This window comes from Abrus precatorius, unplaced genomic scaffold (assembly GCF_003935025.1).
Source record: "Abrus precatorius isolate BTA unplaced genomic scaffold, Abrus_2018 Scaffold8, whole genome shotgun sequence".
NCBI classification, from domain to species: domain Eukaryota; kingdom Viridiplantae; phylum Streptophyta; class Magnoliopsida; order Fabales; family Fabaceae; genus Abrus; species Abrus precatorius.
Window position 1 is genome coordinate 5,538,212 of NW_020874428.1, and position 18,365 is coordinate 5,556,576.

An 18,365-nucleotide genomic window follows, 5' to 3' on the forward strand; every position below is an offset into this window, starting at 1 on the left:
TAAAATCCTTGACACTCCAAACCTCACAAAAATATTTCTCTTTAAGAACTTGATCACAGTCTGGGCATTGTTTAAAGGTGCTGTAACTGCTTCAGCCCACTTGGACACATAATCAATTGCCACCAAAATATATTTGTTCTGGAATGACGATAGGAATGGTCCCATGAAGTCCATCCCCCAGCAGTAAAAAATTTCCACTTCTAAAATGCTGTTTAAAGGCAATTCATTCTTCTTAGTAATATTTCCCATCCTCTAGTATTTATCATAGCTTCTTAAGTACGCAAAGGAATCCTTGAAAATTGTTGGCCAGAAAAATCCATTTTGCAATACTTTTGCAGCTGTCTTCTAGTATTTATTTCTTTGTGCAAAAATATGGCAAGCATGCACCGTTGGAATGTTGCAGGAGCGTTGCAAAGTCCAAAAGAAAAGTTACTAGCATCACATATAACTTCAAATGGAAGATTCCAATTAGGTGCAGTAATAACAGGTGCAGTAATAAGTTTCTTTTTTATAACATTAAAAACATGCAGGCTGTTTTCATTAAAAATAAATGGGGTGTCTTTGTTCAACAATGAGCATAGGTGTTTAACAATCTTTAAAAAATCCTTATCCCTCTGACATTGGTTGGTGGTGACAGATTTTCTATGACTTCAACCTTTGCTCTATTCACTTCAATTCCTCTTGCAAAAATCTTATGTCCCAGCGCTATGCCTTCCTAAACCATGAAGTGACATTTTTTTCGATTAAGAATTAGGCTGGTTTCTATGCATCTCTACAACACACAAGATAAATTTGTCAGACAAAGATCAAATGAATGCCCAAAGACTGAAAAATCATCCATAAAAATTTCTATAGACTTCTCTATCATATTAGAAAATATGGCAAGCATGCACCATTGGAATGTTGTAGGAGCGTTGCAAAGTCCAAGAGAAAAGTTACTAGCATCACATATAACTTCAAATGGAAGATTCCAATTAGGTGCAGTAATAACATGTACAGTGATAAGTTTCTTTTTTATAACATTAAAAACATGCAGGCTGTTTTCATTAAAAATAAATGGGGTGTCTTTGTTCAACAATGAGCATAGGAGTTTAACAATCTTTAAAAAATCATAAATAAATTTGCGATAAAAGCCAGCATGGCCTAGGAAACTCCTTATCCCTCTAACATTGGTTGGTGGTGGCAGATTTTCTATGACTTCAACCTTTGCTCTATCCACTTTAATTCCTCTTGCAAAAATCTTATGTCCCAGCACTATGCCCTCCCGAACCATGAAGTGACATTTTTTCCAATTAAGAACTAGGCTGGTTTCTATGCATCTCCGCAGCACACAAGATAAATTTGTCAGACAAAGATCAAATGAATGCCCAAAGACTGAAAAATTGTCCATAAAAATTTCTATAGACTTCTCTATCATATCAGAAAATATGGCAAGCATGCACCGTTGGAATGTTGCAGGAGCGTTACAAAGTCCAAAAGGCATTCTGCGGTATGCAAAAACACCAAATGGGCAGGTGAAGGAAGTCTTCTCTTGGTCTTTCGGGTTAACAACAATCTAGTTGTACCCAAAATAGCCATCCAAAAAATAATAGAATTATTGTTCAACTAGCCACTCCAACATCTGGTCCATGTATGGAAGTGGAAAATGGTCTTTACGTGTGGCATGGTTCAGCTTCCGATGGTCGATGCACATCTTCCAACCAGTCACAGTGCGGGTGAGAATGAGCTCGTTATTTTCATTTCTTATCACATTGAGTCCTCCCTTCTTGGGTACCACTTGCATGGGCTAACCCATTCACTGTCGGAAATGGGGTAAATCATCCATGTTGCCAAGAGCTTCAACACTTCCTTTTTGACAACCTCTTTCATGACCGGGTTTAGTTTCCTTTATGGCTGCATCACAGGTGTGAACTTATCTTCCAGTTTAATTTTGTGCATGCAAAATGTGGGACTAATTCCCTTCAAATTTTCAATGGACCATCATATTGCTGCCTCATGCTCCCTTAAAACTCTCATTAAATTTTTTTCATTCAACTGAGAGAGTTTGCTGCTGATTATCACTGGGCAAGTTTTCTTTTCTCCTAAAAACACATATTTAAGGTGAGAGGGCAGGGGCTTCAATTCTAACTGTTGTGGTTCTACCTTGCTATCTTCTTCCAATTTTTCAGCATATGTAATTTTCTACATAATAGGTTGAGCGTCGAGTTGCTGTACAATTTCTTCTAATTCTTCATCACTTCCTCCATCATTATTCATGACAACATTGGCCAAAGTTTTTTTCAGTGGGTCTGCACAATTTCCAGCATCAAAACAAGTGTCCTTCTCATCATCCGGATGCTGCATAACCTCAAAAACTTTAAAAGTCACATTCTCATCATGCACCCTTAACATCAATTGTCCTTATTGCACATCAATCAAAGCCTATCATCAAAGGTTCTCAATTGAAGCCATTCGGGTAACTAATGATAAGGGCAACTTCTCAAGAGTTTTTTGAATTTGTCTCATGCCTCTTGCAGTGTTTTCATCTTCCCTTTGAGAAAAAACCAGAATTTCTTGCCTTAACTTGGTTGTTCTAAAGGCTGAAAAATACTTCGTCAGCAACTTGCTCTCTAAATCAAGTAGTGATACTTCCTTTCGATTGGGGTAACAACCAGCTTTTTGCCTTATCCCTTAAAGAAAATGGAAAAAGTGACAACCGGATAGCCTCATCACTCATACCATTCATTCTAATCATTTTACAAATGGTAAAAAAAAATTGAATGTGCAAGTGGGGATCTTTACAAGGATGTCCAACAAATTGCTCTTGCTGGACCACTCTCATAAGGTCAGGTCTGATCTCAAAGTTGTTTGCTTGAATGGGAGGTCAAACAATGAAGGTGGGGTTTTCTCTCGGTCTTGCACGTGCATAATCATCCAAGGTCCTCCGTTCTTCATTGGGATTTCCTGCCATTTCTGTAGAATTCTGTTCTTGTGGGTCTTTTTCTTTTTCTAAAGTCTGTCCCCTCTTTTTGTTTTTCTTCTTAAAATTAATAATTAGCTAATCAAGTTTTGGAGATGAATCACTCTTTTTGATCTTCTCCTTGCCTTGCATCAACCAATTCAACTGCTACATTTAGAAATTTCTTGCGAACACTTAAAACACAACAGAAATTATTAATCCAAACTAACAAATTCTCATTACAATTGATATTAACAAAAAATCCCTGGCAATGGTGCTAGAAACTTGATAAACTCTTTTTGGCAAGTGCACCAAATTGTTGAAGTAACAAAAGATTATTGTCGACAAGGATTAATGCTAAATACCAAACCACAAGAATGATACTAGTTGGGTCATAAAAAATAGAGTAGAAATAAAATGAAAATTAATTAAGTGCAAAATTATAAAAACTAAATTAAAATAGTGAAATTTAATTGTATAATACGCAGAATAAGAAACTAAATTTGGAAACACAAAGTAAACTAACTGCAGAATGTAAAATTGTGATTACTGAGATTGGGTCTGATAACAATTTAAAGCAGGTTGAGTTCGGAATCCTTTATCCCTTTCCCTTTGCATACAAATAAATTTATAACTCAAAATACAACTTCATCTAATGGTCAGATTTTCTAAAGTATCTAACCCCAATTCTTTAGTAATTGGTTCTAAAATGAAATTATTGTCATAATTCCTTAGATACAACTAAAACATTCAACATTAAGAATTAAATATATTCTTAGATAATTTATAATGAGCAAATTAATCTCAGTCCAAGAAAGCTTATTACTTTCCAGTAATAAACTTTTTTTCATCAGCCCCATTCACGTAAAACAAGAAAGCATTAAGTTCAGAATTAAGATGTTAGATTAAAACATGTATCTTGAGCTATATCCAATGTTAGTTCATTGCAAAGGGCAAAGGTATAAGTTAATCCTCACTCAACTCAAAGATATCTAGCTAGACATAATGCAAGGAGATAATATAAAACTGAAATATATTGCAAATACTGAATTCATGTTTACAGAAGAGCTTTCAGCAAGTGGATGAAATGAGAAAGTTACTATTCCATTACATAAACCAGAGAAAATGAGATAAAATCAAAGTTCCCATAAGAATCCCCTAGTAAAGATGTAAAGAAAATACTCTAACTACCATATTCTACGTAAGTTGTATGTAAAACTTAAGTTTCTGTGCTCTGAAATCGTAAAAGACAGAAAAGTAAAAGATGTCCAAGATGCTGCCTTTTTAGAAATTTTTCACTTTTATATACTCAGTCAGCATCGTTTTTCCACAATCAGGAATCTGTGTCCTCACAAATGAATCCTGCAACACTCATTTTTAGCTCTTTAAGTCCAATTACAATTTTCTTCTTAATCCTTTCAAAATAAAACTGTCAGTTATCAAAATTTCAATGATTCATAAATTTTCCTGCAAATACAACATTTTATTAAATTTCTCAATTAATTGTATTAACTTATAATTTAAATTCAATAAAATATGCTTAAAAACCTTGAATTTTCTAGATGAGTTAGTGACTCATCACTTACCCTTTTTACGGATTTCGTATGTATACATTTAGATGGATATTACATAGTAAAAATAATGAAAAATATGTCAGACCCTAGTTTCTTAACTATTTGTATTATGAGTTTTATCCCTCTTATTTTTCTGGTGCAATGTCGGAAATTGGTAGCATGGGAACCCTTGTGCAAGTGAGCATATAAATTCTACATCTTTGAAAAATTTCAAGAGTAAATACTATCTTTCTTGCGCACATAAATTGCTAGAAAGAAACAAGGGTTTCCCGGCTCGCTCAAATTTGACTTCAATCCAATGTCTCTCCATTACAAAGTAACTTACGAAGAAACTTCGCCTCACTAGCGAACTGCTGTGTATATAGCCATAAAAAAATTGATGCATATACCACATGGGTGTTCAAGATGCCGCATTGTTTTTTTTTTTTTACTGCTTTTGTGTAAAGGGTTTCAAAAGATTCAATATCACACCTGTAAGTTATTTTAGCTTGGACTTTGCCCACTGTAAAACTTGGAAAGTTAAAAAAATAAATCCGTGTGCAATGCAGAATAAATATATTGAGGACGTTATACGTACTTTTAGGTTCAAATCTAATTGGGTTAGGTTATGGGGTGGGAAATGCAATCCAAAGGGGAAAAACTGATTAACAAGTATATCATATCGGTTATCATCTTTATGTTTCTACTTTCTACAAAATCTGGTAGTAGATTACAATCTCTTTCAATATAGTAACTAATGTTCTTTACACACAAGACCTAGAGGTGAAAACAGAAGAATTTCCTTCTGTTAACCTGTAACATGAAGCTACAGTAATTCTATCAACAAAAATCAACGATTGATAAACACAGTAAGACCATAGAAACTTACAAGTAAGCAACAGAAGACTCTCAATACACATTTCCAAGACTTGACAAAAGAATATTTCCTTTTTCCTCCCTTCTAGTGTTGGTATGAACAGACAATATTCCAACATAATTTGTCAGGCAAGATCTTTATCAATGCCTCCAAGCAAGCAACTATCTCCTATTCTTAATTATTTGGGTAGCAGTTGGCAACATTTTTACACACCTCACAAGATGCTCCATATGCAGTAAACTACGGAAACATTTCCAACATTCGAGCAGTATATATAAAGTCAGCAACCATTAATATTACACTGCAACTAAAAACAAGGAACATCAGAATGTCCGATCAATGCATTTTTATTCACTAATAAAAGAACTAAAGCTTTTGGGTTGTTATAACTACATCATATACCTAGTATGTGTGCATGCGCACCACGCACAATATATGATACAAGAGTGAATAAATATTTATATGAAAAGAAGAATAAAATTTTGAAATTTTGTATGGTGCAAGGGTTGACTTGATGTTATTTAAATAAATTTAAAGGGTTATTTACCTGCACCTAGTTTCTGTTCTTTCCAATGCCGTATGTCTAGGATCAATCTTGTAGGTAAAAAAAAATTAACACTTAGCCACAGCAAATGGACGATCACAATAACATTGAGATTCACATGATATGTGGCAAAGCTTGTGATCGTGGCCTTGTTCTCATGATTGTCTCATCACTATGTCGAATCAATTCAGAAAGTCTCCATGGTTTCTGCCACTTCCATTTGAATTGTACTAGCCACTGATGGTGGCTTCTTTTCCATCTCCATAACTTGCCAGAAGCTTGTCCTACAATTGCTAGTTTTTTCATTGGCAGTTGCCCAATGGGTATCATCTGCATTGACAGCAAACCTCACGTCCTTAGCCCAATGAAAACACGTAAAGCAATTTAATATAAATGGAGAATAAATTATTACCCTTCTACTCTGATCTATAAATGCTGCTGATTCCCTCACTCGGCCATTAGCAATACCTGGTGTAAATTTGCGCTGTTTCTGTACTGGCAAAGACTCTGGAGACGATGGTTCCTTGATATCTTCCGCATAATGTTTCAACGAATTTGGAGAATTTACCTGTTGACAAAGTGTTGATAAATTAACTACTAACAGTGAAAGCAATATGTTGATGACATTTACTATGATTCACAAAAGTATAAGATATCCAATTAAAAGTTAGTCACAACAATAACAACATCAATAAGAAAATGAACTACAAGAGAGACACTATAACGCCATACAAAAACCTTAGAATCATAAGTTCTCTATAATTTAAGAAAGAAGAATGCTAACAATATATTCATTTGAACACTCTTTTATACATTCTCTATTATTGAGATGTGAAAATGTGTTAAAAATAATGTTTAAAAGAGTGTTTATAAATATTTTCTTTTTCGGTAATTCTAACCTAATTCTCATTTGTCACTACTATGCAGTGGAAATTTAAAAATTATGCAAGATAGATAAAACCTCTACATTCAAATTTATTTATTATATCAATGTTTTACAATGCCACCAGTTGTTTTGGTTTTTTAAAATTATTTTTTTGTTAAATTGGAGATGCAAGCACTTGGTAGGGAGAGGGAAAGGTGAGTAAATGGAGGGACAGCGTCATGCTCAAGCTTAAAAACTTGAGCTGGTGCTGGTTGAGTTACAAGATCATTGACATTTAGGTTTTATTTACTTGCTAGTAGATGATTATTCATCTTGAGCTTTGAGTTTGGTCTACTTGGTTTGCGAGTATGAAGAGTTTTATGTTCACATAAAACATAGCCATTAAGATGTTGATGGGTTTGCCCAATTGGTGTTGCTCGAATCTTAAGCGGACAAGATCTTACAGAGGTTGGCGTAGCCAATGTGGTTGCAACAGCTTGCTCTCTCACTTTTAGTTCCTTTTCAGCTTCCTTTCTCTTAATTTCACTTTGCCGTAGTAGACCTACAAGTTCTTTGATTTGATCTTTCATTTCCCTGATCTCGGTGTCCTTCTCCCACAGTTGGCACCTGCAGTTAACATCTCAAACTTCAAATTTCAACACTATATACAAGCATGTCATACAAACCACTCTGTAAATACAAATGCATGTTTATTTCGCATGACAGATAGTCATACTTTCCAATCGTTTTCTAGTGGTCAGTAAAATAAACCACACCGCATCACAAGCTAAATATTTTTCTGACCTTCAGCAGGAAGGGTAAAAAGACAATTCAAAGCAGGAGTTATTTTCCAGCTAGTTTATTGCCGGTCAAGTTGGAGTTCTTCCCCTCTCTAATACTTTATTTTATTAATAAAGAAGAGGACAAAATATGGTATATTATTTTTCTAATATTTTGCATGAATTACTGACCTTCCTAGAAATAAAATCAACAACTGTTTGTTGAATTGGATCAGATATGCAGATTAAAAACATGCAAATTTTGCCCACTTCGGCTAATGCATTTCTCTTTGGAAAAAAAAAGAAGAGCGAGAAATATTAGAAATGATTAGGTTAAACAAAGCACCTAGCATCAGCAACAGAATTGAACATATATTGAAGTAAATTCTTGGCTTCTCCCATTGAGCGCAACTGGTTCCAGCGTCCACGATTAGTGAAGGCACGTTCTCGTTCTTCTGCCTCAGAAAGTTGAGAAGCCATTGCCACAAGTGAATTGGATGATATGCTCAGCATGCTCTCGAGTGAAGCTATTCTGGCCATTCTTGCATTTGGTGACATGGACGATGCTCTGAGAAGAATGACGTGTTAAAAGCAACCGGGAAATTATTATTTGAAAGAGCCAAAAAAATTCAAAAGTAACGTGGTAAGAATTAACAAATTTAATTATATTTATTAAAAAATCAGACCTAGCAAATCCATTCTTTCCTCTTGGAGAACTGAGACCCTTGGCAGCAAACTCATTTACTTGCTTTAGCAAGGCTAACTCATCTGCAAGGGCAGCTCGCCTGAAGATTTCATCACAAATCACTATTAAATATTACAATATAAATCAATCAGTAAGAAAAATGATTTAGGAATATATGTTACATACACTTGGCTCTGCTTCTCATACTCAAAACGAACTTCGTGCTCTTTTACCATGACTTCCAGCTCATGATCAAGCCACCGTTGTAGGGACTTCTCATTGCTCTAAGGAATCAACTCAAACTTACTTATTTAAGATTAGCATGGATTATCAAGAAAATCTAATAAGGGGGAGGAAAGTCTGTTACCTGTCCATTCGTTCCACTTCCATTCATTGCAACTGGAAGATGAAATATAATTAGATTACAAAATGAAGGGGAAGAGTTAACGCACTGAAACCCGCATGTTTTTAACTAAAGGACACTTTCCTCTACTTTTGACATTTTAAAAGAACATTTTTTTCAAATGATCTAATAAACTTTAACCTGATTTTCCCATGCCTCATGCAAAAGGGCATGCCAATCATTGGAAATGAGCAAATTCAGTACTAAAAACAAACTATACCTGAAGTGTCTCGGCTGGAAGATTTACGAGCTTCTAACAACTCCTTTAACCTCTTGGTGGCCATTGCAGCTTCTTCAGTCTTTCTCTGAAGGACCTAAAGGGAATATTCAGTCATTAAATATAATAATTCATTATGAAGAATATTCAGTCATGATAACCACTAAAGTCAACAATAACATTGATGGTAGGTGCTTATGTAAACCTTCTATTTTCTCCAAAGTAAGAATTATGCATGTTGTGTTCCAAAACAGAAGTCCTCACAACATGTGATTTTGAATTGACATTTTAAAACCACATCATAAAAAATGCTTTGTTTAGCTTTCAGAAAAAAGATTTATTTATGAATACTTGGACATATTCTCTTATGCATGAGCGAATATTAATCTCTGAAAGAACGTATCGATAATGAAGGTATAACATGTATTCTATCTATTAATATTTTCTCCACAGGTATGCACTGGTGCTTTAATTGACTGCACCAACACCATGCTACAGCAATTCGGATAGCTCACCCAGTTGGGCTGCCACTAATATGAACCATATCATACAGTGTAGACTTCTAAGTCAAAAGTACTTCTATGTATATTTTTATCTATAAGAAATGTTCCTTTAGTTTTCATTACACTTGTTAAAAACCTGGAAAACAAAATTAAAAAAAAAAAAGGCATATTTTCATGACAGGATCATATAGTAAATGGAATTCTAAGAATAAAATCTTACGATCACTCAAATTTGCCAACTATATTGGCAAAGTACAATCACATATGATTTCCGCGATCTTTTTTGAAAAGTAAGGAAGAAAATATTAATAAGTAAAACAAAGCTGCTACCCAGCAACTTAGCATTACTCATACTCACCATTTTCTGTCGCTGATTTAAAGCTTGCAATTTATGCCTTTCAAACTCGTTTCTCCTTCCTTCCTTCTTTAACTGCTTTGCAAACATTTAGTTAATACAAGGTCATAGAGCATATAAGCAGTACAGATGAGTGAATCATGTTTGAAAGCATTGGATTATCCATGATCAACTATCACACTGGCAGACCTCTAATTCTACCTCTTGAATTTGAGTTATTTGAAAGCTTGGAGCAGGTCACATCATTTAGATTCAAACTATAAATTAAATATTAATTCATGTTTACAAAGAAAGATCCAGCTGATAATGAAGCAATTGTTTCATTTTCACAAAACTCTAATTGGCGACCCTCTACCATTAGATAAAGATGAGGAAGCTTGACATACCTGCAGCAGCTCTTTCTCTCTAGAAGCCTTCCATTGCCGAAACTGTTCTGCCTCTTGTTTTATCCTTTGTTGTAGTTGAACCTGCAACATCATTCAGTGTATAATAATCAAGAGATTAAGAGTATGAAGTGATAGAAAAAAAAACTATGATTTGGAAGAGCACAACAATAAACCTTTTGGGCCTTTATAGATTGTATTTCATCTTGCAATCGCTTTGCTGCTTCATCACTCTTTTGCTTTTGCTTCAGAAGCTGGACCTGGCTCTCCTGTTTCTTCTTAAGATCCATAATCTAGCATTTGTATATTTTGAAAGGTATTAGCAGTTCAGCATTGTTCCAATTCAAATCTTATAAATGAAGAATAAATTGAAATTAAAATGACTCCTCACCTGGGCTTCAAGTCCTTTCAATTTTTGGGCATGGATATCCTCTGATTTCTGTGTTTGTCCATCAGAATTGGCTGCAAGATTTTCAACTTCAGCCAAAAGACGATCCCTCTCTCGCTGCATACATAAATCAGGTGAATATATGAATATGAATTTTCTGTAGGAGCAAACTAACTTTGCAGAACTTCTATTGAACCTGCACAGCTCTCTTCTCGTCCTCCAGTTCCATTATCTTCCTTCCAAAGTGCTGCTTGAGTGCTTCAGCATCAGACATTCCAAAAAGCTTCATCTCAGACTGTATAGACATCAATCCCAACATGTACATTAATAAACAAGAGATAGAAGAAAACCACTTAATGCTGCTTTTGTGATTATTATTTGAATTTGGTCTGTTAATAATGAAATCCCCTGTGATGAATAATCTATTTATTTTGTAGTAGAAGATCAACCACAACACTCATGTGCTTTTGCTAAAGAATAACCAGACTCAAGCAGAACACAACCATTTTCTAAGCTAAAGCAGAAAACAAAATCAACTATCAGAAACATAAACTTCTGATTTTAATGTATTACTGATTGATACAGTAAATAAATACATCATGATATGTGTTTAATAATACATATGCACTATTACAACCTCTTTTTGTTCCAAGCGTTTATTCAATTCATGTAACTCCCTATCCATACTATTTTGCAGAAGAGTATGCTCCCACTCTTTTTCAACTTCTTCGATTTCTCTTGAATCCCCTGCTAAAATCGGCAATTGCAGCTCTGAGCCTTAAAAGTTATAATAAACACACTTAAATTTGAGTAGTTGACAAAGTGATACAGAGAGAGAGAGAGAGAGAAATATTGAAGCAAGTTGCATCTTTTGAATTGGCAATAATAGCATATTTTAAACCCAAGCCAAAGAAGTCTTACCTGTTGTTTCACTCATTGGATAGTCAGAGGCTGTGATAGGTAAGCCCCTCTTAAGCCCCTCAGTCTTTACATTACATGGGCTACCATCCTGAAAAATGAAGTTTTAAAACTTAAATACATAGCCTTGCAGCTAATATCCTGAACTCACTGTCATTCATGGCTATGAAAATGGAAAAAGTCCATGTAGTGAAATGCAAATACCAAGAATGGATCAAAGAACATATCTAGGCACAGAAAATATGATGAAAAAAAATTCTTGAGTCAAAGAAGATTATCGACAGAAGAATTAGAAGCATACATAAGCATCCTTTTCACATTGTTCTACGATAGAGCATCTGCTACGGTATTCATGAAGTTCACGGCAAAGATCCTCATTAGCTGCTTCAAGCCAAGAAATCCTTTCCTTGAGGACCTACATAATCAGTTATAAAATAATTATATATTCAAAGTGCATGTAAAAGAGGCCCAGTGCCTAGGTACAGGTAAGGCTAGTATACTTTTCTTTTAAATAACCAATTTGACGAGCATTGATTGATCTCAAACTGTGCATTATATATAAATCATGTCGGGTCAGTGTTACCGATGATCTATCATAGGAAATATATATTAACACTTAAAAGTAATGCAAGACATTACCAAAGATTTAACCAAAACCAACTACCTGAACTTCCTCAAAAGAGCCACCAGAACGAGCACAAAGTTCTGCTTGCAAATACTCAAGTTGTTGTCGCATTTTTATCATCTCATTAGACATTGGATCTCTATTGACCTTTGGAAGAATAAATAAAAAATGGTATTAGTGTCTATTGAAAAGGCAACCAATTATCTCAATTTTGTGAAATGAATGAAAAGGAAAGCAGAAATTATGCAGATACTTACAACAGGCTTATTTTGGATGTTGCGTGCACGATTTGCATACTTCAAAGTGTTAAGGGTTTCCTCGGCATTAATATCAGCAGGACTTATGCAGGCTGGAACAAAAATACCATTTTTATATAAGAAGAAAAGCTATAAATTTAACAATAGGTTCTCTAAGATGCAACCTGACACAGATGGGAGCAGGAACAAGAACACGCCATACAGCATTTTAATAATTGCTATAAATCATTTAGGATAAACTGCTAAAGAAGTTGCACAAAGTCCAAATCTTCTGAAAATCATTCCCAGAGCAGGGAAAAAAATTGAGAAAGAAAAGTCCAAAACAATGATGCATTACTAAGGCGTGCTTTAATTGGTTTCTAATATGTCTTGCCTCCCTGGCACTTATGCTCAAACAAAAAGACAACTGTGTTGATGAACTTGAAAATTGAAGTGCAGGAAAAAATTAGTCCAATTACTAAAAAGAAAAATAGATATTAAACATTCTTTTGAGGGCCAACGCGGGGGGATAAGAAATAGAATTGATTGGGATGCAACCAACCTATCATAACAGTTCTGCTGTTACCGCCAAGAGAATCCTGCAAAATCATTTAACTTTATCCATAAATACAAAAAATAAAAGAAAATTGGAATACAAAATATTTCACATACATATTTCTTGTTTTACACATTCATAAATATGCAATCCAATAATATTTATTTATTTACATTTTAAATAACATATTCATTGAACTAAAATGAGAAAATAAAGTATCAATTAATTTTTGGATTGTATAAAATTTTGTAAACTTGATCTACTTTAGGAGAACTTTAAATATAACAGTTAAATTGATAAAAATCACTTTTGATAAAAAAAAATATTAAAGTGTCACTTGATTATATATATTAGATTTTTTCAACGTCATAATATACAAGTTGCAAGAAGGAATCAACATATATGGACAGATCTCAAACCTGCAAAAGCCTAGTAAGTTTACTATCCCTGTAAGGAACATGAACGCCTTCTTTTCTCTTCTTTTCATCACCAAGTGCACTAATAACATTACCGAGTGCTAGAAGGCCTTTGTTGATGTGAACTCCTGTTTGAAAGTAAAAAGTTATTAGAGAATACATAATGATCAAAGGCATGTTTAGAAGATACAAATGAAAAATGTTTACACCTAACCTTCCTTAAAACGCAGGCCATCAGATCCTGTTCTTTTAGCTCGTTCTGATCCAGCAAGATCTACTAAGTGCAACTTGGCACAAAGATATTCGTCATTCATGGTATCATTTAAACTGATCTCGCTAGGGTTATTGAGCTTCCGCATTTGCTCTAACGTGATAGTGAAGATGGCATGAGAACGACTGTTTGGACACATAACAGAAGAAGAATAAGAGAACTACAGCAAAAATAAATGTAACAGCATTGAAATGCACAACATTTAATCCTAAATTATTGCCAACAAGTAAATTTTTGGATGGTCCATTGACAAAAATCATTACAAGTGCTGCAACTGCAAGCATTCTTGCAAGTTGCAATGCCAAAGGTTCCATCCATTAATCATTCCCTTAACAAGAATTACAAAAATTTGATATGGAACTGGTTTTAAAGAAAACACATGAAAGACCACATTGATTGTGAAAAGCTTAAGCCATCAGAATTCAGAAGAGTTAACCACAAAAAAGCAATTTATACACCATGTCTTCTATTAGCTTGTGCTTTATTATATAAATGACACAATATGCACTACACAGCTCATGTTCTAATGATATTTTCTTAGCATATCCATCCAAAATTTAATAATCCAAAAAAGGGATTCAAACAATATATTGTTACTAATGAATCTATGCACTATGCAGTTAAAAGAAGAGAAGGAAAATTTGTACGCAACCTGGATTGGTTGTTCATATTTGTGCTCCCAGTTGCTCTACTCAATGATCCCTGTTCTAGGCAAGCAGCCATTTCTTTTAGTGTTGTAACACTGACTTCAGTAGATCCTGCTAGAGTAATGACACCATTTGATGTCTCACGAATTTGTATTGGTGGTTTCCCTGGAATAGTCACTTTCCCTGCATGTCCATTTGCAGTTTCTGGTTTGTTCATAGAGGATGGGTCCAGCAAGTCTCTTACTTCTTCTTTAAGAATCTTTTAACAATTAAAATTTTTTGTTAGGTGCTTAATCTAAACAATTTCACAAATGTGAAATCTATTAGTGTGAGACATTAAAGCACAATTAAACATTCAAAACCTACAAGCTGAATCAAAGTTATCATACCTCGATAAAGGAAACATGCAACTGAAATTCAATCTGATGCTTTAAGTTCTCAATTTTGTTAAACAAGACACTCATAACTTGGGGTATTATTCCCTCTTGGCAACCATCTTTAAAGCCAGTGCCCATGGTGTATGTTTTCCCAGAACCTGTCTGCAATCGAGTGAAAATGTCACATATAATGGAATGTAACTTGTGATTCCTTAATTAGCTGTAAGCCTGTAACTATACCTGACCATATGCAAGAACAGTAGCATTATATCCTTGGAACAAACCATCAACAAGGGAAGCAACACATTCATCAAACATGGCAGATGAGGGAGAACCGGTGCTCCCATAGACATGATCAAATGTGAAGGAATGGGCACCAATTTGTACCTGTATATAGTCACAATAGCATATGATTCCACTCAAATTTGTAAGATAATTAAGGTAATAATTATGCATGCTATTTCAGAGGGATGTGTCCAAAGACTTAGACTACAAGTTACTGCCATCCATGCGTCAAGTTTAAGTGGAAAAATATATTGCAAGATATATTTCCTTACACGTGAGAAAATCAGTAATACTTTCTCATTTGGATACAGAGAGCACATATATATAGATTAGTAATATGTTCATTACTTTGACCTATTCTGTTGACAAAAGATGGCTCATATATTCTTACCAAATACAGGAGTATAGTTTTGACATAATCAGGAAGTAGGAACTGAAAAACATGAAAGGAAGAACTGATGTGGAAAGCAAGTGAACCATTGTCTAAATGTCACAAAGAAACCTAAGAACTGCATTCATTTACTATGACCAACTACCTTTGCAATATCTAAAATAAAAGAATTCATTCTGTCAACGAGCTTGTAGCTCAATTGGCACCATCTCAAGCTTTAAGACCTGAGTGTGGTGTTTAGGTCAGAGGTTCAATCCTCGACCAGGTCATCCTTCGCTCTTCTCCATCAAGGTGTCTGCACCTCCAGTGTAACCGAAAACCAAAATCACAGCGCAGTTATTTCTTTTATAACTGACTCTGATGATACAAGTTTAAGGATTCCATTAATATACAAATCAGTTGTCAGTTGTAACACAAGATTTCTTTCATTTGTAAATGTTACCATAAGAATTTAAAATTCAGAGCATTTGATATTAATTTTTCCCCCTTTCTAAAATTGAACCATTCCAATTTCCAAACGCTTCACCCAAATAACTCACTGCCTAACGATCACACTTCTTACAAGTCAGTAGTACAAGCCTTCCCCCTCCCTCACTATCGAAAACACAACACGAAACGTAACCACCTATTTCCCCAAAAACAACGTTTCACAAACTGGGCCATTCCACAAAACGCGCTCCTCAAGTCCACGAAACTAACCAGAAATAGAATGAAGTCAAATATCCCAATCAAGCAAGCATCAGATCATAAAAGCATTTTCCGAATACAGAGGTTCCAATCAAACCATCTTTAACTGCGTAACCAATCTCTGATCCAGATCTCCACTAGACTCACCAATCCAAAAAAGAAGGAGAAAATAAAAACACAATGCAAGCGAGTAAATGAAGTTCCCAATCATAATCACAATCACAATCACAGTCACAGTCACATTGTTGAGAGTAAATGCACCTGAGGCTTTCCAGGAACGACGGTTACACAATCCTTGCATCCTTGAACCTTCTCCTCGCTAATGAGCGGTCGCACGTGGACCGCAACCTTCACGCAACAATCTTCCCCTGCTTCCACCATCACGAAGCAAAACCACTCACAGAATCACAACGTGTGAGAGTGAGTGACAGAGAAAAGAGAGTAAGTGTGTGGTGTGGCTGAGCTAAGTGTGAAGGGATCAAATCAATTCAATTGGCTCGCACAATCGTTCTCATTGTGTGCGGACGACAAAGAAAGCATTGCAGTGACTACAGGAGCAGGAGAGAGAGTAAATATAGTTGGAGGAGAAGAGAGAGATATAAGGGTATTTTTGGGAAAAAAAAATAAAGCCTCACACCAAGCTGCCCGAGGTAACTGTAAGGACAACAACCACTATCATTTTCCCTTTGCCTTCACTGTAATGTACCTGTCCAGACGGTTGCGTCCTCTCAATCTTTTATTACCCTTTTTCCCAAATTGCCCCTTTCTTTTCACAACGGCCCTGTACTCCCTCCATAAAAACCTTCTCCTCTATCGTAATTACCATTTCACCCCCAACTGTTCTTTCTTGCCATTTTTTTCCCAACCAAAAAGTAAAATTGGGAAATGTAATCATAACACTCGCAGTATCACATTGGTCCATATTTAAGGTATCTAATTTTTTTTAATAATTTCACCCAATTTACGGATTAAAAAATAATTTTATTACCATCAATTTTAAAATTAATTTTAATCAAACATCAAATAAAATTTATTAAAAATGAAAAATGCTGGCCTTCATAAGTTAAGAAATTTTAGTACACGTTCATAATAATTTTTAATATACACTACTATCTTTAATATTTTTTATAAAAAATAAATAACTACTTCATTTCAATTGATAAAAAATAATTATATATTATAAATTTCTATTATATTTAAAAAATACTTCATATTAAATAGTTAAATTAACAATTTACATATTAAATAAATATTTTTACTTTTATGAGTAATGAATGAATATTTAGTTAATACTAATATCATTATAAATAAGAGTATAATAATATTTAACAAGAAATACAAGTAAAAATAGTTTTTATTTTTTTAAAATAATATATAACTTTTATATTTTTAGAGTAATATATATTTTTTAATAACTTGGAATTTATGTTAATACATTAAAAAAAAAAAAAAGGAAAAAGTAAAAGAGAAGTATGAGGTGTGAAAGAGTTAGAAGAGTTGTGAGAATGGAATGTAATCTAGTTGGGATGTAGATTGGAGAAGAAGTTAAAAAAGAAAAAGGAATAACGCAGCGCACAAAGCCACGTGATGCGGAACCAGATACACCATTATGGAAGGGAAGCTTTGACGTTACACCGTCTTTGTCACACACATTCGCGTTTCACAGGTGCCATACCACTTCTGCTCCTGCGGCACAAGCCTCGGCTATGTATGTGCTTATGTACCTATGCCAATATGCCATGCACTCATTTTAGGTTTAAGAAATATACTCTTCATCCTTATTATAATTACTACCCTACACGCAGTAATTAACGTTGGCGCGCGCGTACTTGTAGAGATATTAAGAGCATCTTCAGTGATAATACTAATTTTAATTTTAATTTGATATAGAATAATTAAAATATTATATTTAAATGTTGTTTTATCAAACTTATAGGCTCGGCTTTTATTTATTTCTTTGTGCAAATATCCAAAAAGAAAAGTTGTGATTTGTCTGAACTATGTAGGAAGCCAATCAATTCAGCTAAGTTGAGGCCGCTCCAAACTTATCATCATTCGTCCTATATAAAAATGTTGGAGAGAAAGGAATTATATATATATATATATATATATATATATATATATAAAGGAAAGAAAGGGATTACAAATCAAAATTGAAAAGAAAGGTGGCATAACTCGAGTTATAAAAAGGGAGGAAAGATCCACACGGTACCAATTTTAAAAGAATAAAAAAGGTTGAAAAGAGTGCCTATTAGTAGAAGCACAATAGTCAATAACATCTACTGGCATTGGATGGAAGCATTTGATGAAGAAAATGAGGGAGATAGAGGAAGTAAACGGAATAAAAGAAGAGTAAAGCCCCACTTTGGCTCACACTGAACATATCCAGCTGGTTTGGTTCTTTCTTCACATGGAACTTAGCTTGTGTAATATTGTGGGGCCCTTCCCTCATTTGGTCAGACGCTA

At 34.4% G+C, this 18,365-nt stretch overlaps 1 protein-coding gene and 1 non-coding gene across 5 annotated transcripts; one reads left to right on the forward strand and one right to left on the reverse strand.

The window, feature by feature from the left end:
* The first annotated feature begins 2,457 nt into the window (after positions 1–2,457).
* Positions 2,458–2,565, forward strand: LOC113848629. Its single transcript, XR_003501894.1, has one exon. It is a non-coding gene; the product is annotated as a small nucleolar RNA R71 (small nucleolar RNA).
* Positions 2,566–5,115: 2,550 nt separating this feature from the next.
* Positions 5,116–16,565, reverse strand: LOC113845840 (kinesin-like protein KIN-4A). 4 transcript variants are annotated; one of them, XM_027473482.1, is made up of 26 exons: positions 16,161–16,565; positions 14,777–14,923; positions 14,549–14,698; positions 14,165–14,418; positions 13,456–13,637; positions 13,245–13,369; positions 12,832–12,868; positions 12,291–12,382; positions 12,073–12,180; positions 11,710–11,823; positions 11,412–11,499; positions 11,128–11,240; positions 10,687–10,785; positions 10,494–10,607; positions 10,279–10,395; positions 10,106–10,186; positions 9,723–9,794; positions 8,865–8,958; positions 8,609–8,640; positions 8,428–8,525; positions 8,243–8,341; positions 7,903–8,124; positions 7,242–7,404; positions 6,325–6,480; positions 5,922–6,242; positions 5,116–5,675 (listed from the first exon to the last, which is right to left on the reverse strand). In XM_027473482.1, the coding sequence occupies exons 1-25, from the start codon at positions 16,278–16,280 to the stop codon at positions 6,027–6,029; spliced, it is 3,093 nt and encodes a 1,030-aa protein (XP_027329283.1). In that variant the 5' UTR covers positions 16,281–16,565; the 3' UTR covers positions 5,116–5,675; positions 5,922–6,026. The 4 variants fall into 4 exon arrangements, with proteins under 4 accessions (XP_027329283.1, XP_027329282.1, XP_027329285.1 ...); XM_027473481.1 differs by having other exon boundaries at positions 5,916–6,242; XM_027473484.1 differs by having other exon boundaries at positions 5,221–5,669; positions 5,916–6,242; positions 11,128–11,237; positions 16,161–16,402.
* Between the last annotated feature and the right edge of the window lie 1,800 nt (positions 16,566–18,365).